This window comes from Rhododendron vialii, chromosome 3a (genome assembly GCF_030253575.1).
Source record: "Rhododendron vialii isolate Sample 1 chromosome 3a, ASM3025357v1".
Classification (NCBI taxonomy): domain Eukaryota; kingdom Viridiplantae; phylum Streptophyta; class Magnoliopsida; order Ericales; family Ericaceae; genus Rhododendron; species Rhododendron vialii.
This window is the reverse complement of record NC_080559.1, coordinates 6,046,434-6,060,208: the sequence shown is the minus strand read 5'-3', so window position 1 is coordinate 6,060,208 and position 13,775 is coordinate 6,046,434. Positions and strand designations below refer to the sequence as shown.

Below are 13,775 nucleotides of genomic sequence, written 5' to 3'. Positions count from 1 at the left end.
ATTAAAATATATTTCAAATGTCATTTTGAACCTTTAAATATTAAAATTAACAATTTTGATAAACATGAAAGTTGTAGCACTTTGTGTTATTGTTCAATGCAATTTGAATTATCTCAATCAGAGTTATTAGCATAGAGTTATACTCGAAATACATTTGGCGATAAAACGCAACCTTCATAAATTTTGTCACCAAAGGTACCCGACTAAATATATTTTCATCGCCGAAAGTGCCCTATTCGGTAATGAAATATTTTTCGTAGAATGGTTGAAAGTGATAGAGACGAACAAGAATGGAGGACCGAATTTTGGAAGTCGATTGTGACATTTATTTAGGGGTATCGTGCACGGAGTCGATGATGTATTCTCTTACTTAAGAGTTTTCATCTCAATCAAAATAAAAAAAATGTGATGTATTCTCTTACTTATGATCTCAACTTCTAGATGGTTAAGATTAAAAGTTCTTTTTATCTCGATTTTTCCAAAATGAGATATATTATTTAATATACAATCTCAATTTTTCGAAAACGATATCTATTCTTTAAGTTATACTCTCACTTTTAAATTTCTGAGATTAAAAAATCTTTTCATCTCAGTTTTTTCCCAAACGAGATATATTGTTTCATATATAATCTTAGTTTTTCAAAAATGAGATCTATTCTATAAGTTACAATCTCACTTTTTAGATTATTGAGATTAAAAAATCTTTTCATCTCAGTTTTTTTTGTATAACTGAGATTAAAACTATAATCCATAACATTTTATTACACTTTTATAAAAAATGAGATCTTCTTAATTTTTGGACCGTGATCTTTATACCATTTTGTAGTAGTGTTATACTATTGTTTCTTTTTCAAAGAAGAATACAAATTAGAATTTATAGTTCGTATTCAAGTTTTAGAAGCTTTGAGTGTACGATATACACGTTACTCGCGTTTCAAGTGTACGAGAGCAATAAGCTTTCACTTACACACCCAAGCTTTTTAATAGCTCAAGTGTCCGCCATAAAAGAAAATTAGCTCAACCGTTTAGTGAATAAAGATAATGTTTTTCCTTGTTGCTACTTATTGCATTTTTTTTTACCATATTAATTTTATCTTGAGTGAATTGATCTCAGTAATTGATGCCCCTTTCCTCCCAACGAAGAAAGGATCTTAGCCCATCTAATCATTCAAATGAGTTTTTCATGTGCATGCTCTTTGAATTGGTTACTTATTCTTAATTTCAACATTAACGCCCGTAAATTTGTGTAGCAAAGATTGTTTTTGTCACCTATCGTAGTAGCACTTTTAACGGGTATTGTGGTTCTAAGGATGGAAGATATCATACTTCGAACATTAATGATGCCATTTTTAACATTTCTCCGTTTAATCTATTTTTACCTATTTGACACTAATCAAAATTTTTTTGGCCATTCAAAAAACGAAAAGAAGTATGTATTGTGATAGCCAAACCAGAGATGCAACAATTGGCTAGATTTTCAATGTAGTTCTCAATGTCTCCTCTTCTTCCTCCGTCAATATGATCGTTTGCCGTGCCTTGTAATTTCAATGGAACTCCTACATGTGACACGAAAAGAAAAGTTGCACGAATCAGGCTTAAGTACTGCGTTTCACGCTTTAATTTTGTAGTAAGCGTAGATATATGCAAGAGAAGGCATGAAAAAATTATACATCTTTCCCGGCCCATTACTCAATATTATGAAAACAGAGTAAGGATGACCCGACAACTTATTGAAACTTAAATGTTTAGAGTCTGTTCCATTTTTCCTTCTTAAACAATAAGCACGTATTTCCGTTTTACTAGATTTGTCATTATCTCATAATACATCATATTTAATTCAAAAAATAAGTATTCATTTTGAATTTTGCTCTATTTTTATTTGCTAGTTGGGGAGTTATTGAGAGACAAAAAGTTGTGGTGGCTATATATATATATATATATATATATATATATATGTAGGGGTGTCAAACGGGCCGGGTCGGCATGGCACGACACGGTTAAATGTGGCACGGGCACGGGCACGGGCACGGTCATGCCTTGGCATAGCACGACACGACACGGTCTTAGTGAGCACGTGGACGGGCACGGGCACGGTCTTGGCCGGGCACGGCACGGTTTTAGGGGGCACGTGGACTGGCACGGGGCACGGACGTGGGCGGGCACGACACGGGCACGGCACGGAAGTTAGCCTGACACGGCACGGCACGACACGATTTAGCCGGGCACGGGCACGACACGGTAGTTGAATGGGCACGGCACGACACGACACGAGTTTGACGGGCACGGCAAGACATGACACAAGTTTGATGGACACGGCACAACACGACACGGTCGTAGAAGGGCACGACGCGGGCACAGACACATAATGTGGACGGGAATGGCATGACAAGACAAAAGAAAGTATGCAAGAGTCTCGGTCAGTTTGTTCCGCTGAACACTCGATCTGCTAAATAGGTCTGCTTAAAAGCTAGCTACCAAATAAACAAGAACAAGGTTTGCTACTTTCCCGAAAAGAAAGGAAGACGAGCCTTGACTGCTCACACATAAGAAGAAGGAATTCTCTTCAGCAAGCCTACTCCTAGTATGGAGTACAGAGAAGGAAAGGACTCAGACTAAAGCCTTTTTCGGTACACGGATTGAGGGCTTTTATCTAATCTAATACAGTAAGTTATTGGTTGGCTTATCTCTTGCTTATATCTTTAAGAACTTAAGAAGAGTATTGTCTTCCAGTAATGGGTTAGAGTAGAGGGATGTATATCCCTAGATCTAATGAGAAGTAAGAAAAAAAATCTCAAACAAAAAAATAAGAAAAAAATACATAGTAGAAATATTGCTGCCCAAATCCTCCATCGGTGTATGAAGATAATTAGAGTGCAAGTTTAAACCACATGATCCACATGATTGATGAGAAAATCAATTAAAAGTTTTCCAGGTTTTGCCTACTCAAACGAACGAAAGTCATTCATTTGGCTATAGTAACCTAGTGTTTGGCACCTGGATTCGTGTGTAGCTTTTAAGAAGCAAATGGGTACTGTCATATTTTTAATACATGACTCCATCACAGCACATCACAGCAGTCTTTTATAGTTCTTAAGGGTTCAAAGGAATATCGTCCATAAGAGACCAAAAACAAAAACAAAGCAATTTTGTTGTGCGTACCATACAAAACGGGCACAACACGATTGAAAAATGACATGACACGATCAAGTAAACGGGCCGGCATGACACGACACGATTAAAAAAAGGGCCAACACGACACGACACAATTTAAGTAAATGGCCCAGCCCGGTCCGATTGAAAAACGGCACGACAAGACACGATTAAAAAATGGGCCGGCACAACACGACACGATTTAAGTAAATGGGCCCGGCCTGGCACGACACGATTGAAAAATGGCACGGCACGGCATGACACGATTTAAGTACATGGGCACGGCACGACACGACAAGATTGGCTATGACACGACACGATTTAAGTAAATGGGCACGGCACGAAGTACGGTTGGCATGGAAGTTGAATGGCACGGCATGGCACGACACGCACGTTTGACACCTCTATATATATGTGGCACAAGTGGTAATGGTGATGGAGAAAGTTATCTAGGTTGGGTTCTGAAATTTTGTTTGGTTATTAGGGGAAAAAATGGAAGAGAAAGAAAAATAACTAAAAGTACAAGTGTGAAAAGCATAAGAGAAAATGTAGCAGCAATAGACTAAGTGAGTTGATACGTGGAACTACCCTCTTGCTTTCATTCAAAAAGAGAAAATGTAGCGTGCTAAATACTCATCATTGTTATTTTCTTCTCTCTTATCTCACAAACCATGCCTTTTTCGGATCAAGATTTAGAAAAAAAAATTCCAAACTCCAAAAACACTCATTATCCTAACTTCGAATCATTATTCTCATTTATCTCTCTACTCATTATCCCTATCTCCAATTATTATTCTCATTCTTCTATATCTCTCTCCACTCATTACTCCTATCTCCAATCATTACCATAATTTCTATCTTCACTTATTACCCAAAAAATCAAACCCAAAAATTTTCAAAACACCATCCAAACAGCCCAATTGGAAAAAAGGATTTCTTCTTTTCCCTCACTTTCTCCCACTTCTAAACATGATATAATGTTCTGGTAACAGTATTTAATTTAATTGGTATAGCAGGTGGGAATTCGTTTTTCTTTGATAGCATACAGAGAGATAAAGGCAACTGGCCTTGACCCCTCTCATCGCTCTTCGGCCACCTCTCTGTCTCTCAACACACACGCAAACCCCGAACAGATTGTCTCCAACATCTACCTTTAAACTCGATTATCTTTGCAGAATACTAGAATAGCACTTTTGGAAAGTGCTACAATACACACATTTTATTTGGGTCTGTATCATATGCACCATCATTGAAACACATCAAAATGTTATGATTTCTAAAATGTTATGAATCTATTACTAAAAAATTACGAAACATATTGATGAAAAGTTACAAATTTTTAGTATAAAAGTTACGATACGAAATAAAATGTTATGAATGAGCGGTCCTACAAGTAATTTTTTATGAGGTGGCACAATATAAACCACACAATAGGTATATATGGAACGCACCTTAAAGGAGTGTGTATTGAAGACTTTCCCAACACCTTTATCTACAGCTGGAAAAATCTACGGTACACACCACCTTGAACAATCTTTGTGGCTTATTTTTATGAGTGTGTGTGGATTTTTATGGCCCCATATATGAGATTTTGTGGATGTTTATATATGCATTTTTGTGGTTACAATTATGAATTTTGTGGCTTACTTTTACGAATTTTGTGGTAAAAAAGACGGCTCTAGGTTATGAATTTTGCGGCTTACTTTTATGAATTTTGTGGTTCACTTTTATGAATTTTTGTGATTAAAAATACGAGTTTTATGATTTATTCTTATGAAATTTTGTGGTTATTTATGAGATTTTGTGGCTCAAAATACGAAAGGGCAAACCATACACCCTTTTCTGGGGTGGGTACGGTAGACAATCTCTTATCTGCTAGATTAGTCCGTTCTTCCACTTCTTCGATCATAGGCTTCCTCCTCTTTGCAATCATAAATGTAGTAGCCATACGTACTGCAATCGTAGAGAATCTCAAATTAGTCCGTTCTTCGACTTCTTTACTAGACATGTGAGAGTCTTGACTCTGAGGGGTGAGCACTTGAGAGGGGGAGCCGGTTGTGGCTCTCCCCGGAGTGAGTTTTCAAGGGTGCCTTGTGGAGCCGAAAAAGAAAATCCATATTTTGTGATTGTTGAGCCGAAAACAAGTCGTGCCGAAAAGAAGGGGTTGCATGTTTTCTGCTTCTTGAGCCGGAAAGAAGGTGTGCCGAAAAAGGTGTAAAGAAGAAACATTGGTCTGCTCAGGGAAACTGTGAAGTTCATCCGTAGGCTTATAAAAGAGAAGCCTTGTCCAGAAGAAAAGACAGAAGTCTCGAGAGCATTCAAATAACACAAGTCCGATATTCACGGTAGAGTTTCTGTTGACTTAACAGAGAGTTGTAGAATCTATATACTCTTGTGTGTAAGCTTACACTTGTAAATTCATCCATATAGGAATTGAATCGCACCACTTAAACCCACCTTGTGAGAGAGAACCCAATCATTGTGTTGTCGGTTAGGATTTTGTTCCTTTGTAAATTGGGTATATTTCGGGTTTGAGAGTTTGTGAACTAGTCTGCATGTATCAGTGTGGAGCGGTTGTAAAATGGTTTGTGTGTACCAATATTGAGAGCTTGTGATCCGGTCTGCATGTACGGAAGTGGTTGTTGTAAAGGGGTGTGACTCCTGTGAAATCCAATCCAACTCTATAGTGGATACCCCTTAGTGTTCAGGGAAACATCACTGAAGAATGGACTAAGTAATTAGCTGAACTACTATAAAAATCACCTATCTCCTCTCTTATTTATTTTCAGTATTTCATTTCGTTATTATTACTAAAATTTTTATTGGAAGCTGGAAATATTAGGTTTCAACCTATTCAGGATGTGTTCTACTAAGGGTTCTTAAAAAAATAAGTATTTATTTATAATTTTTAAATTTAAAAATAATATATTCACGAAAATAACTTTTTGCACCATTCAAAATTTTAAATAAGAGTATCCACAATGAGTTTAGTAACTAGTGTTTTAATTGAGTGTATTAATACTTAGCAAATAAAAATGTATTTTTTGTGCCATAATACTTGTATTAATTTGTGTGCTAGAGTGTACGTAGTAAATCTTGTAGTGAGTATTTTTTGCTTGACCAAAAAAAAAAAAATTTCTTGCAGTGTGCCAGCATGTGTGTCAAGTTTGACAAAGAAGCTATCAAACAATAAGTGCGTCTCATCTCTATAAATTCAAACTCCAACCATTAAATATAAATTCTCATTACTCCTAATATACACTTATGGGATCCATTTTATCTTAATACATATTTTAACACATAAATATCCAAACTCATTGTGGATGTGCTGGCACATTCCTAAGTTAGCAATGTTTAACACACATTTATAGGATTCATTTTTATCGTAATACATATTTTAACACACAAATATACCAAACATATTTTTTTTTATCAGCAATATACCGAACATATTGCAGATGCTCTAAGTACTTATATTTTAAAAAGACTTAGCAGAACGGAGCCCCATCCTCTCAGGGCTCTAACAAATAATATTATTTCCTTTGCCAAAAAAAGAAAAGAAACAGGAGAGAAAGGGTTGAAGAGACTAACCCAAATAGATTAAACTTTGCCAAAAGTTAAACAAATTTCCACTCTGGAATGAAGAATGCTTTTCTGCAAGTATATCAAAAGGAGCACCAGAATGAGTGACTTCCAAGCATGCAATGATTGCAATCTCAGGTTTTCGCCGAAGCCAAGTTAAAGCTATGTCTGTAGCACAATCAATGGATGCATAGAAGATAACAGTTAGGCAATTGTTCGAACTATAAGGGGTTTTTTTTTAATCGGTAAAATCAATGGATGCATGAAAGATAACAGTTAGGCAATTATTCAGATTAGAAGTTTTTTTTTTTTTAATCGGTAAAAGTTAATTTCACTACTCCAAATCGGTCTAAATGAAACCATTACAACAGAACAAACTCCGCATTGAAATAATCTCAAAAGGACCAGAACCTTTCCTACTTCTGGAGCTCGCCAAAACCTAATCCGTCCCCTTACCTCACAATTTTATGAAAGCAAAAACAAACATAGCCTACTGCCCTCACAATTTTATGAGCAATAACTAAGTACCATTAATTATGAATAACTCAAGTACCATTAATTATGAATAACTCAAGTAAAACGTTTATGAAAGCACCTGCGCGCGCGGTGTAAGTAAAGATGTCAGTAGCGTATAATTTCGCGCGTTAGCAAAATACGTACTCACCATAAAGTTCAGTACCGATAAGAACACACAGAAGTAAAGCACCCACGTTGTGATCCTCCAATAGAATGTCATCTGTAGTGAGTCCCATCATGTAAAGAACCATCTCCCTATGCCCATAATAGGCAGCGTCATGGAGCGGTGTTTGTCCAAAATTGTCCAAAACATTAGGAAGATCCGGGTTTTTGTTGACTAACATTTTGGCTCCTTCCATGTTGTCAACGACTGCAGCGTGGTGAAGGGCTGTCTTGCCCCAGTCGTCGACTAGATCTTTCAGATCCTGTGGTGTCATCTTCTCCAAAAGCTCCCTCATAAAATGATTTCTCCCCGCCGACCCTGACGTGACGGCGAGAGTAAGCGCTGTTTTTAAGGAAGGCGTGATGGGAGTCCTAACGGCATTTGGTTCGCGTTCTATAACTCCCTTGGCTTTGTCCCAATCCCCGTTGATTGCAGCTTTCTGCAAGTCTAGATAGTGGCCTTGCCTATACTCCGTTTCTTCATCTGCACGTGTAAATCTTTCAGTTAGGGAGAGAGAGAGAGAGAGAGAGAGAGAGAGAGAGAGAGTATTTGTTTTGTATGGCATGAGATTTGCGTAAAGCACTGGAAAGCCTCATGTATTTATTTCATATAAAGCACTGGAAAAACTCAAATTAAAGTAAAATTCTCAGTTAAAAACTTTGTCAATGCATGACTGTAACGTTTCAGATTTTAAGATTCAAGTACATACATTTAAGTCCCTTTTACTTCAAGTCATAATCATGAGAAAGTTTAGAGACATCGCATTTTTTACTCCATAGACACAAGTGTGGTAGTCCCTATATGAGCCCACCACACTTGTGGTGTCGGTTGCATTCCCCTATTATTGTTTGAATAAGTTTGATTTGACTCGAGGAGTCGAGAGAGTTAATTGCGTTTTTATAGCATTTCTAAGGGAGGTAACAAAATCAAAATTAATCCATGTTTAATTTAATCGGCAAAAAGATTTTATTAAAATTCGTCAAAGGGTGCATCGAGATGGTCAAACTCTAGATACAAAGAAGACTTGAACCATATAGAAGGCCAGAAAGAAAAAATGCATCCAATAAGAAATTAAAATTAATCCATGTTTGAAGATCCACTTCAGCAAAATGCATTTTAAAGGAGATTACAAACAATAAAAAACATAATGTTTGAAAAGTCCATTGGAATGCACTTGTTGCAAGTGGTTCTTCTTATCATATGTGTGACCAAAATTATATTTGGTATAAAATTATGTTACCTTTCTTAGAGATGCTCTTAGTGAAAGTTTTAAGTGGATACTATTTGAGTATCTCCGGCTCTTATTACTGTACATTAAAACTGGTAATTTAAATGATATAACATCTTTGAAAAAGTCATTAATTACCAAGTTGCTGTATTAGTGATCTGGTCGCATCAAATATTTCCTCCAATCTCATCCACAAACCTTTAGCAGATTCTGAGCTCAGCACTCGTAGGCGGATATCTTCGCTAAGGGTTGCCAGTATCCATCCTCGTACAAGGTTGTTTGATTTGTTCCACGCCTCGTCTCGGTTGCTTTCCTCCACATCTGCGCCTTCGATGAAACCAATCAAACCTTGCATGCGGATGAAGTCCCGCATCAGTAACTTCCAATTTTCATAGTTTCCTTCAGACAACAATTTGGGGACGAAGTCCAGCACATTAAAGTACTCCGTCGGGTATGGGTACTTCTCTTTTTGAGAACTAGTACTGTTCTCATTGCTCGAGGAAGCCATTGATGTATATGTGTGTGTGTGGAAACCTACACAAATTAATAGATTATAGCATTCGATCATGATGCCAGATCGTCTATTTAAATAGCTAGATTGATTGACGACACCCTTTAATTTTGTGATTCCTTTCTTCATTCTTTTTCCTTCCTTCTTTCCTTGTGGCACTGCAGATCTTTTCATTACTGTAGAATTGAGGTTTATGTTACTCAACCTTCCGTCTGATACTTTGTTCATGGTGATATGAATTGTATGGCCCATATACACACTTTTGATTAGCTAGGACTAGGTCCACTAGAATGAAATTAAAACATCTTCATATCAACTTTAATTTGTACGAAATGTAGTAGTAGTAGTACGTAGGCCGCACATCTGCTTCTATATATATGTCTCAAATTGGAATGCCTTACGATTTTGTTTCTCCTTTTGGTGAACAATTCCTTGAGAAGATTGATAAAGTGGTCAGCGACCTCGATCACGGGGCGGAGCTAGCAAGTTGCTAGTTAGTGGCGCGGTGAGGCACGTGCCATGCACCCGGTTTCAAGAAAATGTTTTATTTTTACACTAATTAATAGATATTAGGCACTTTCTCGTACGTATCTAAACAACTTTACTTTTTTCACAAACTAATGACGAAATAATAGTGACTTAAAAAAGGAATGGTTTTGATCATAAAATATATATATCTATGACTTGCATTTAAAGACCGTAGAAGAATTCGATCGAGTCTCTATTTTTGTTTTAACAAAAAACTGCCCAGAATAATGCTTGACTTTACTGTACACTTAACCTTTCTTTTCATATTTTTACTGAAAATATACGCCTAGCAGTAGACTCTCGTTAAACATTGTCATTCTAGAACTTAAATTGTGACTTCAGCACTAGGCCTTGCTCATGGTGGTAGGCTAAGCTAAAAGGGCTAGTGGGAGCGACCAGGCATGGCAACCTGCTCTTGGGTGTGACCATAGAGCCTTCCAAACTCGCAGCAAGTCCCCGGGAGAGAACCAAACCCCAAAGGTGAGCACTGCACCATTTTGGGCCAAAGCACTTAGCAAGGGAGATCAAAGGGGTCCAAAGACCCGAACCATGGGACCACCGCCCCAGGGGTCGAGAGAGCATCGAGTCGAACCCGTGACGTACTGATCCCACCAAAGCAGGCCATGGCCACCACCTCAGGTGGTGCATGTCGTATTGTTATGGTTTCGGATCTTTTTCGATCATCTTCACATAAACACCTTAATAACAGAATAAAAAAAGTGAACTAAATGTTACAGACTAATGCACAAAATGTAAAAACCATCACAGCTCGGAATACAAGTAGATACACTAACTGGGGAAAGCAAAACTAGCAAATCTTCTTCAACCTGATTCAGAGCAATTCAAGAAACGTAACTTTCAAGGGTTTTTTAACCACGAAAAGAAATGAATTTATTAATCTTTGGAAGATATTACAAAAGATTAAAAGGATTGTAGACGCAACAGCTTACAACAAAAGAAAGCATCTCAAACATCCAAACTCACGACATCATATGCCATGTCGTATCCTAAGATAGCAAAACCCCATCAAGGATCCTAAAGAGTCAGCGAACCCCATCAAGCAAGGCATATCTTTCTTTGATTGATGAAGAAAAAAGTACGCTTTCATAGAATACACTGCTTTTGGTCAAAAAATTTAAGTAGATTTTGAAGAGTTTTGGAAAATCTTCGTAGAGATACATGTGCATGAGAAAAAAATGGTTAGATGAATGAATCATTTTGCTTTCTGTTCATGAAATATACTATTTTGAGTAAAGTATCGGTTCTTCATTTAATTTTGCCCCTTTGTAAAATCCTGACTTTTCTTTAAAAAAAAAAAAAAAGATTTAGTCACGTAGTCAGAATAGGAATCCGATACACTGTGTGAGTTATGCAATGTTGGGATTTTACCTTAAGAATCCGACATAGCCACGGTGACCCTTAAATTATTATTAGTCTGTGTTGAATTTTTGAAATTTTTCGGAAACTGAAATCCGAACGCGTACGGACCGAAATCGCGACGAACCGACACACCACGCTACGTGTCACGGAGCAGTGCTACGGAAGTACAGGTGTAACATCTTTTCACCTGCTTCACTTCTACTCCACCGAAGTATAAATATGACCATTATAAGTATTATCATTTTAAAAGATTAAAAGGAGGAGAGTAAAGAAGGGGAGAATAAGGCTCCTGTACGTACACTTCTCTCTGTCGAGAACCACCACCACCGTCCCGTTTGTTTTTTTTGGAGGATTTCTAAGCTCCTTTTGGTAATCCTTCTAACCCATTAATCTATTTATCATTCTCACTCATTAATCTATTTTATGGTTAGGAATAGGAGATATGTATCTGTTTTGACCGAGGAAATAGAATTGGAGCAAAACTCTTGTAACACTCACACACTCACGCGTATAGCACCGAGGAATAACGGCGGCCATGGCTGCTGACCAACTTGATCGACACCACTTCGGCAATTCTTTCTCACCTTTTTACAGCATCGTTTTCTTCTCTCGCATACGTAGCACCCGAACTCTTGAAATTTTCCCACAAATGAAACCCCTTTCGGCAAAGAATTTGGTTCCGGAACTCGCCGTCCTAAATTGATTTAAGTAAATTATTAGCTGACTGTTATAAGCCTCAAATTGAGACTTTGCTAATTCCTACGTTTCTAACCTAACAAGCTGTGGGAATTTTATTCCAGACTTGCGTATTTGTACCCAGAGCTTCAGAAGGAATACTAAGTTAAAGAATATAATATTTTCATTTAGAACTATAAAAACAGTTCGATGCTAATTCGTTGGCCTGAATTGGAAATTAGTTCACCCCTAAGTTCAACTGTGGCAAGAAGTAATTTGTGGTACATTTTGTATAGGTACTAGTGCCTTGGGCTAGCTCGGTGCCACGTCAAGTTAGACGTATCCTTTTTGGTGAGTTGCATATACCTTGGTTACATGTGTTTTTTTTAAATTTTGGGATAAAATGCCATTGCTTGTTTTTGCTAAAAAATGTGGAATTCGATCTGCTTACTTGGTTTAATTGGTGACGGTGAATAAAATACATGTGATGGCCAGTTTATTAAATTTTTTGTGTTATAGTTAATCTAGACCATGGCAATATGTTTTGGGAGCTTGAATTTTACTTCTTGTTAGTACATGCTTGTGATAATATGAATCATTTGAACAGTGTCTCGAGCGCTAGGGGACATGTAAAGAAACTAGTGGCATGAAGTAATAAGGTAGGAGATGTAGCCAGGCATCACCGGGTAACGATATCTTACCACTCTTCAATAGGGTCGCTCCCCAACCGACTGGCAAAAATACCGTTGAATGTTATTATCGCTCGAATGTGCAAAAGTGAAAGGGAAGAAGAAAAATGTCCATCTTTTGGACCAAAGAATTGAATTTATGGATCGAAATGCTTGTTATTGGAAAATTTGATGAGAATACTTGAAATGTTGCTTGGTTCTTGAATTGTTTAATTAAGTAAGGTATTTTCATGGTCAAACTTGTAATTTTGGTATACGTTTCTCACCCGAGCTTCGGCTTATGAAAACCTTTTCTAATTTTCCAAGTTATTGTAGATAGCAAGTTGAGGGCTGGATGCGTTGTTTGGTTAGCTATTGTAAATAGCACGTCTGTAAAAAGGAGCAGGAACGTCGTGTAGTTTTGAGACAAGTGGTATTGTTAATTAAGCTTAGTTATGTTGTATAGACACTCTGGAGTTGTATGAAAAATTGCTTCCGTTGTTTTTCTTTTTATGTTATTTAGTGTGCTCTGAATGAGAAAAGTATTGGAGGCCTTGGTGATTCTGTCACCGGCCGGTCACGTGACCCGTATTGGAGTTGGGACGTGACACCCTTTTCCTTTTTTAAAGACAAGAATTTGTTTTGAAAATTTCGGTACTTGTCTGGGGATGACAGAAACCTTTTTTCTCAACAACGAAAAACTTGTGCCATCAATATTTGAAACGTATTACTTCGAGGAAAGTATTGGTTCTTCATTTAATTTGGCTCTTTTTTTCTTTTCTAAAGACAATAATTTGTTCTGAAAATTTCAGTACTTATCGTGGGATGACATAAACCTTTTTTTTTTCTCAACAATGCAAAAACTATGCCGTCAATGATTTGAAATGTACCACTTTGAGGAAAGTATTGGTTCTTCATTCAATTCTGCTCTTATTTTCTTTTCTAAAGGCAAGAATTTTCTTTTCTAAAGACAAGAATTTGTTCCAAAAATTTCATTACTTGCCTTGGGACGACAGAAACCTTTTTTTCATCAATGATTTCAATGCAAGCCTCATCAAATTTGTCTTTCTGCAAAGCAAAGTTTTTTGTTTTTTGCATTGTGTAATGTGAGCGGAAAGCCACAATATTACTATTATTTTCTGCTTGGCAAAAGGGAAAGCCTCAATATTGAAGTTGAACATCAACTATGTATCTCAACACTAACTTAGTTCGTTGTCTGAGCCATTGAAGTATTGAACTACTTCCTCCGTCCCTTTTTCTGTGTCCAGTATTTTATTTTGGGCTGTCCTTTAAGAAGTGTCCATTTTGTAAAGTTAGGGGGATAAAAGTTGGTGCATTGTCTATTTTGTCCCTAAAAGTAGATTTCATTTTGAA

The 13,775-nt window shown here is 37.1% G+C and overlaps 1 protein-coding gene across 3 annotated transcripts in view; it reads right to left on the bottom strand.

Annotated features, from left to right (window-relative positions):
• Positions 1-9,177, bottom strand: part of LOC131319263 (uncharacterized) — a 50,379-nt gene extending 41,202 nt beyond the window's left edge. For 2 of the 3 annotated variants that reach the window (XM_058349442.1, XM_058349441.1), the window contains exons 1-4: positions 8,778-9,177; positions 7,397-7,894; positions 6,742-6,900; positions 1,452-1,556 (exon numbers count right to left, since the gene is read on the bottom strand). In XM_058349442.1, the coding sequence (XP_058205425.1) occupies positions 1,452-1,556; positions 6,742-6,900; positions 7,397-7,894; positions 8,778-9,147 (1,132 nt within the window). In that variant the 5' untranslated portion in view covers positions 9,148-9,177. The remainder of the gene's footprint in view (positions 1-1,451; positions 1,557-6,741; positions 6,901-7,396; positions 7,895-8,777) is intronic. The other variant, XM_058349444.1, reaches the window with a different exon arrangement.
• Between the last annotated feature and the right edge of the window lie 4,598 nt (positions 9,178-13,775).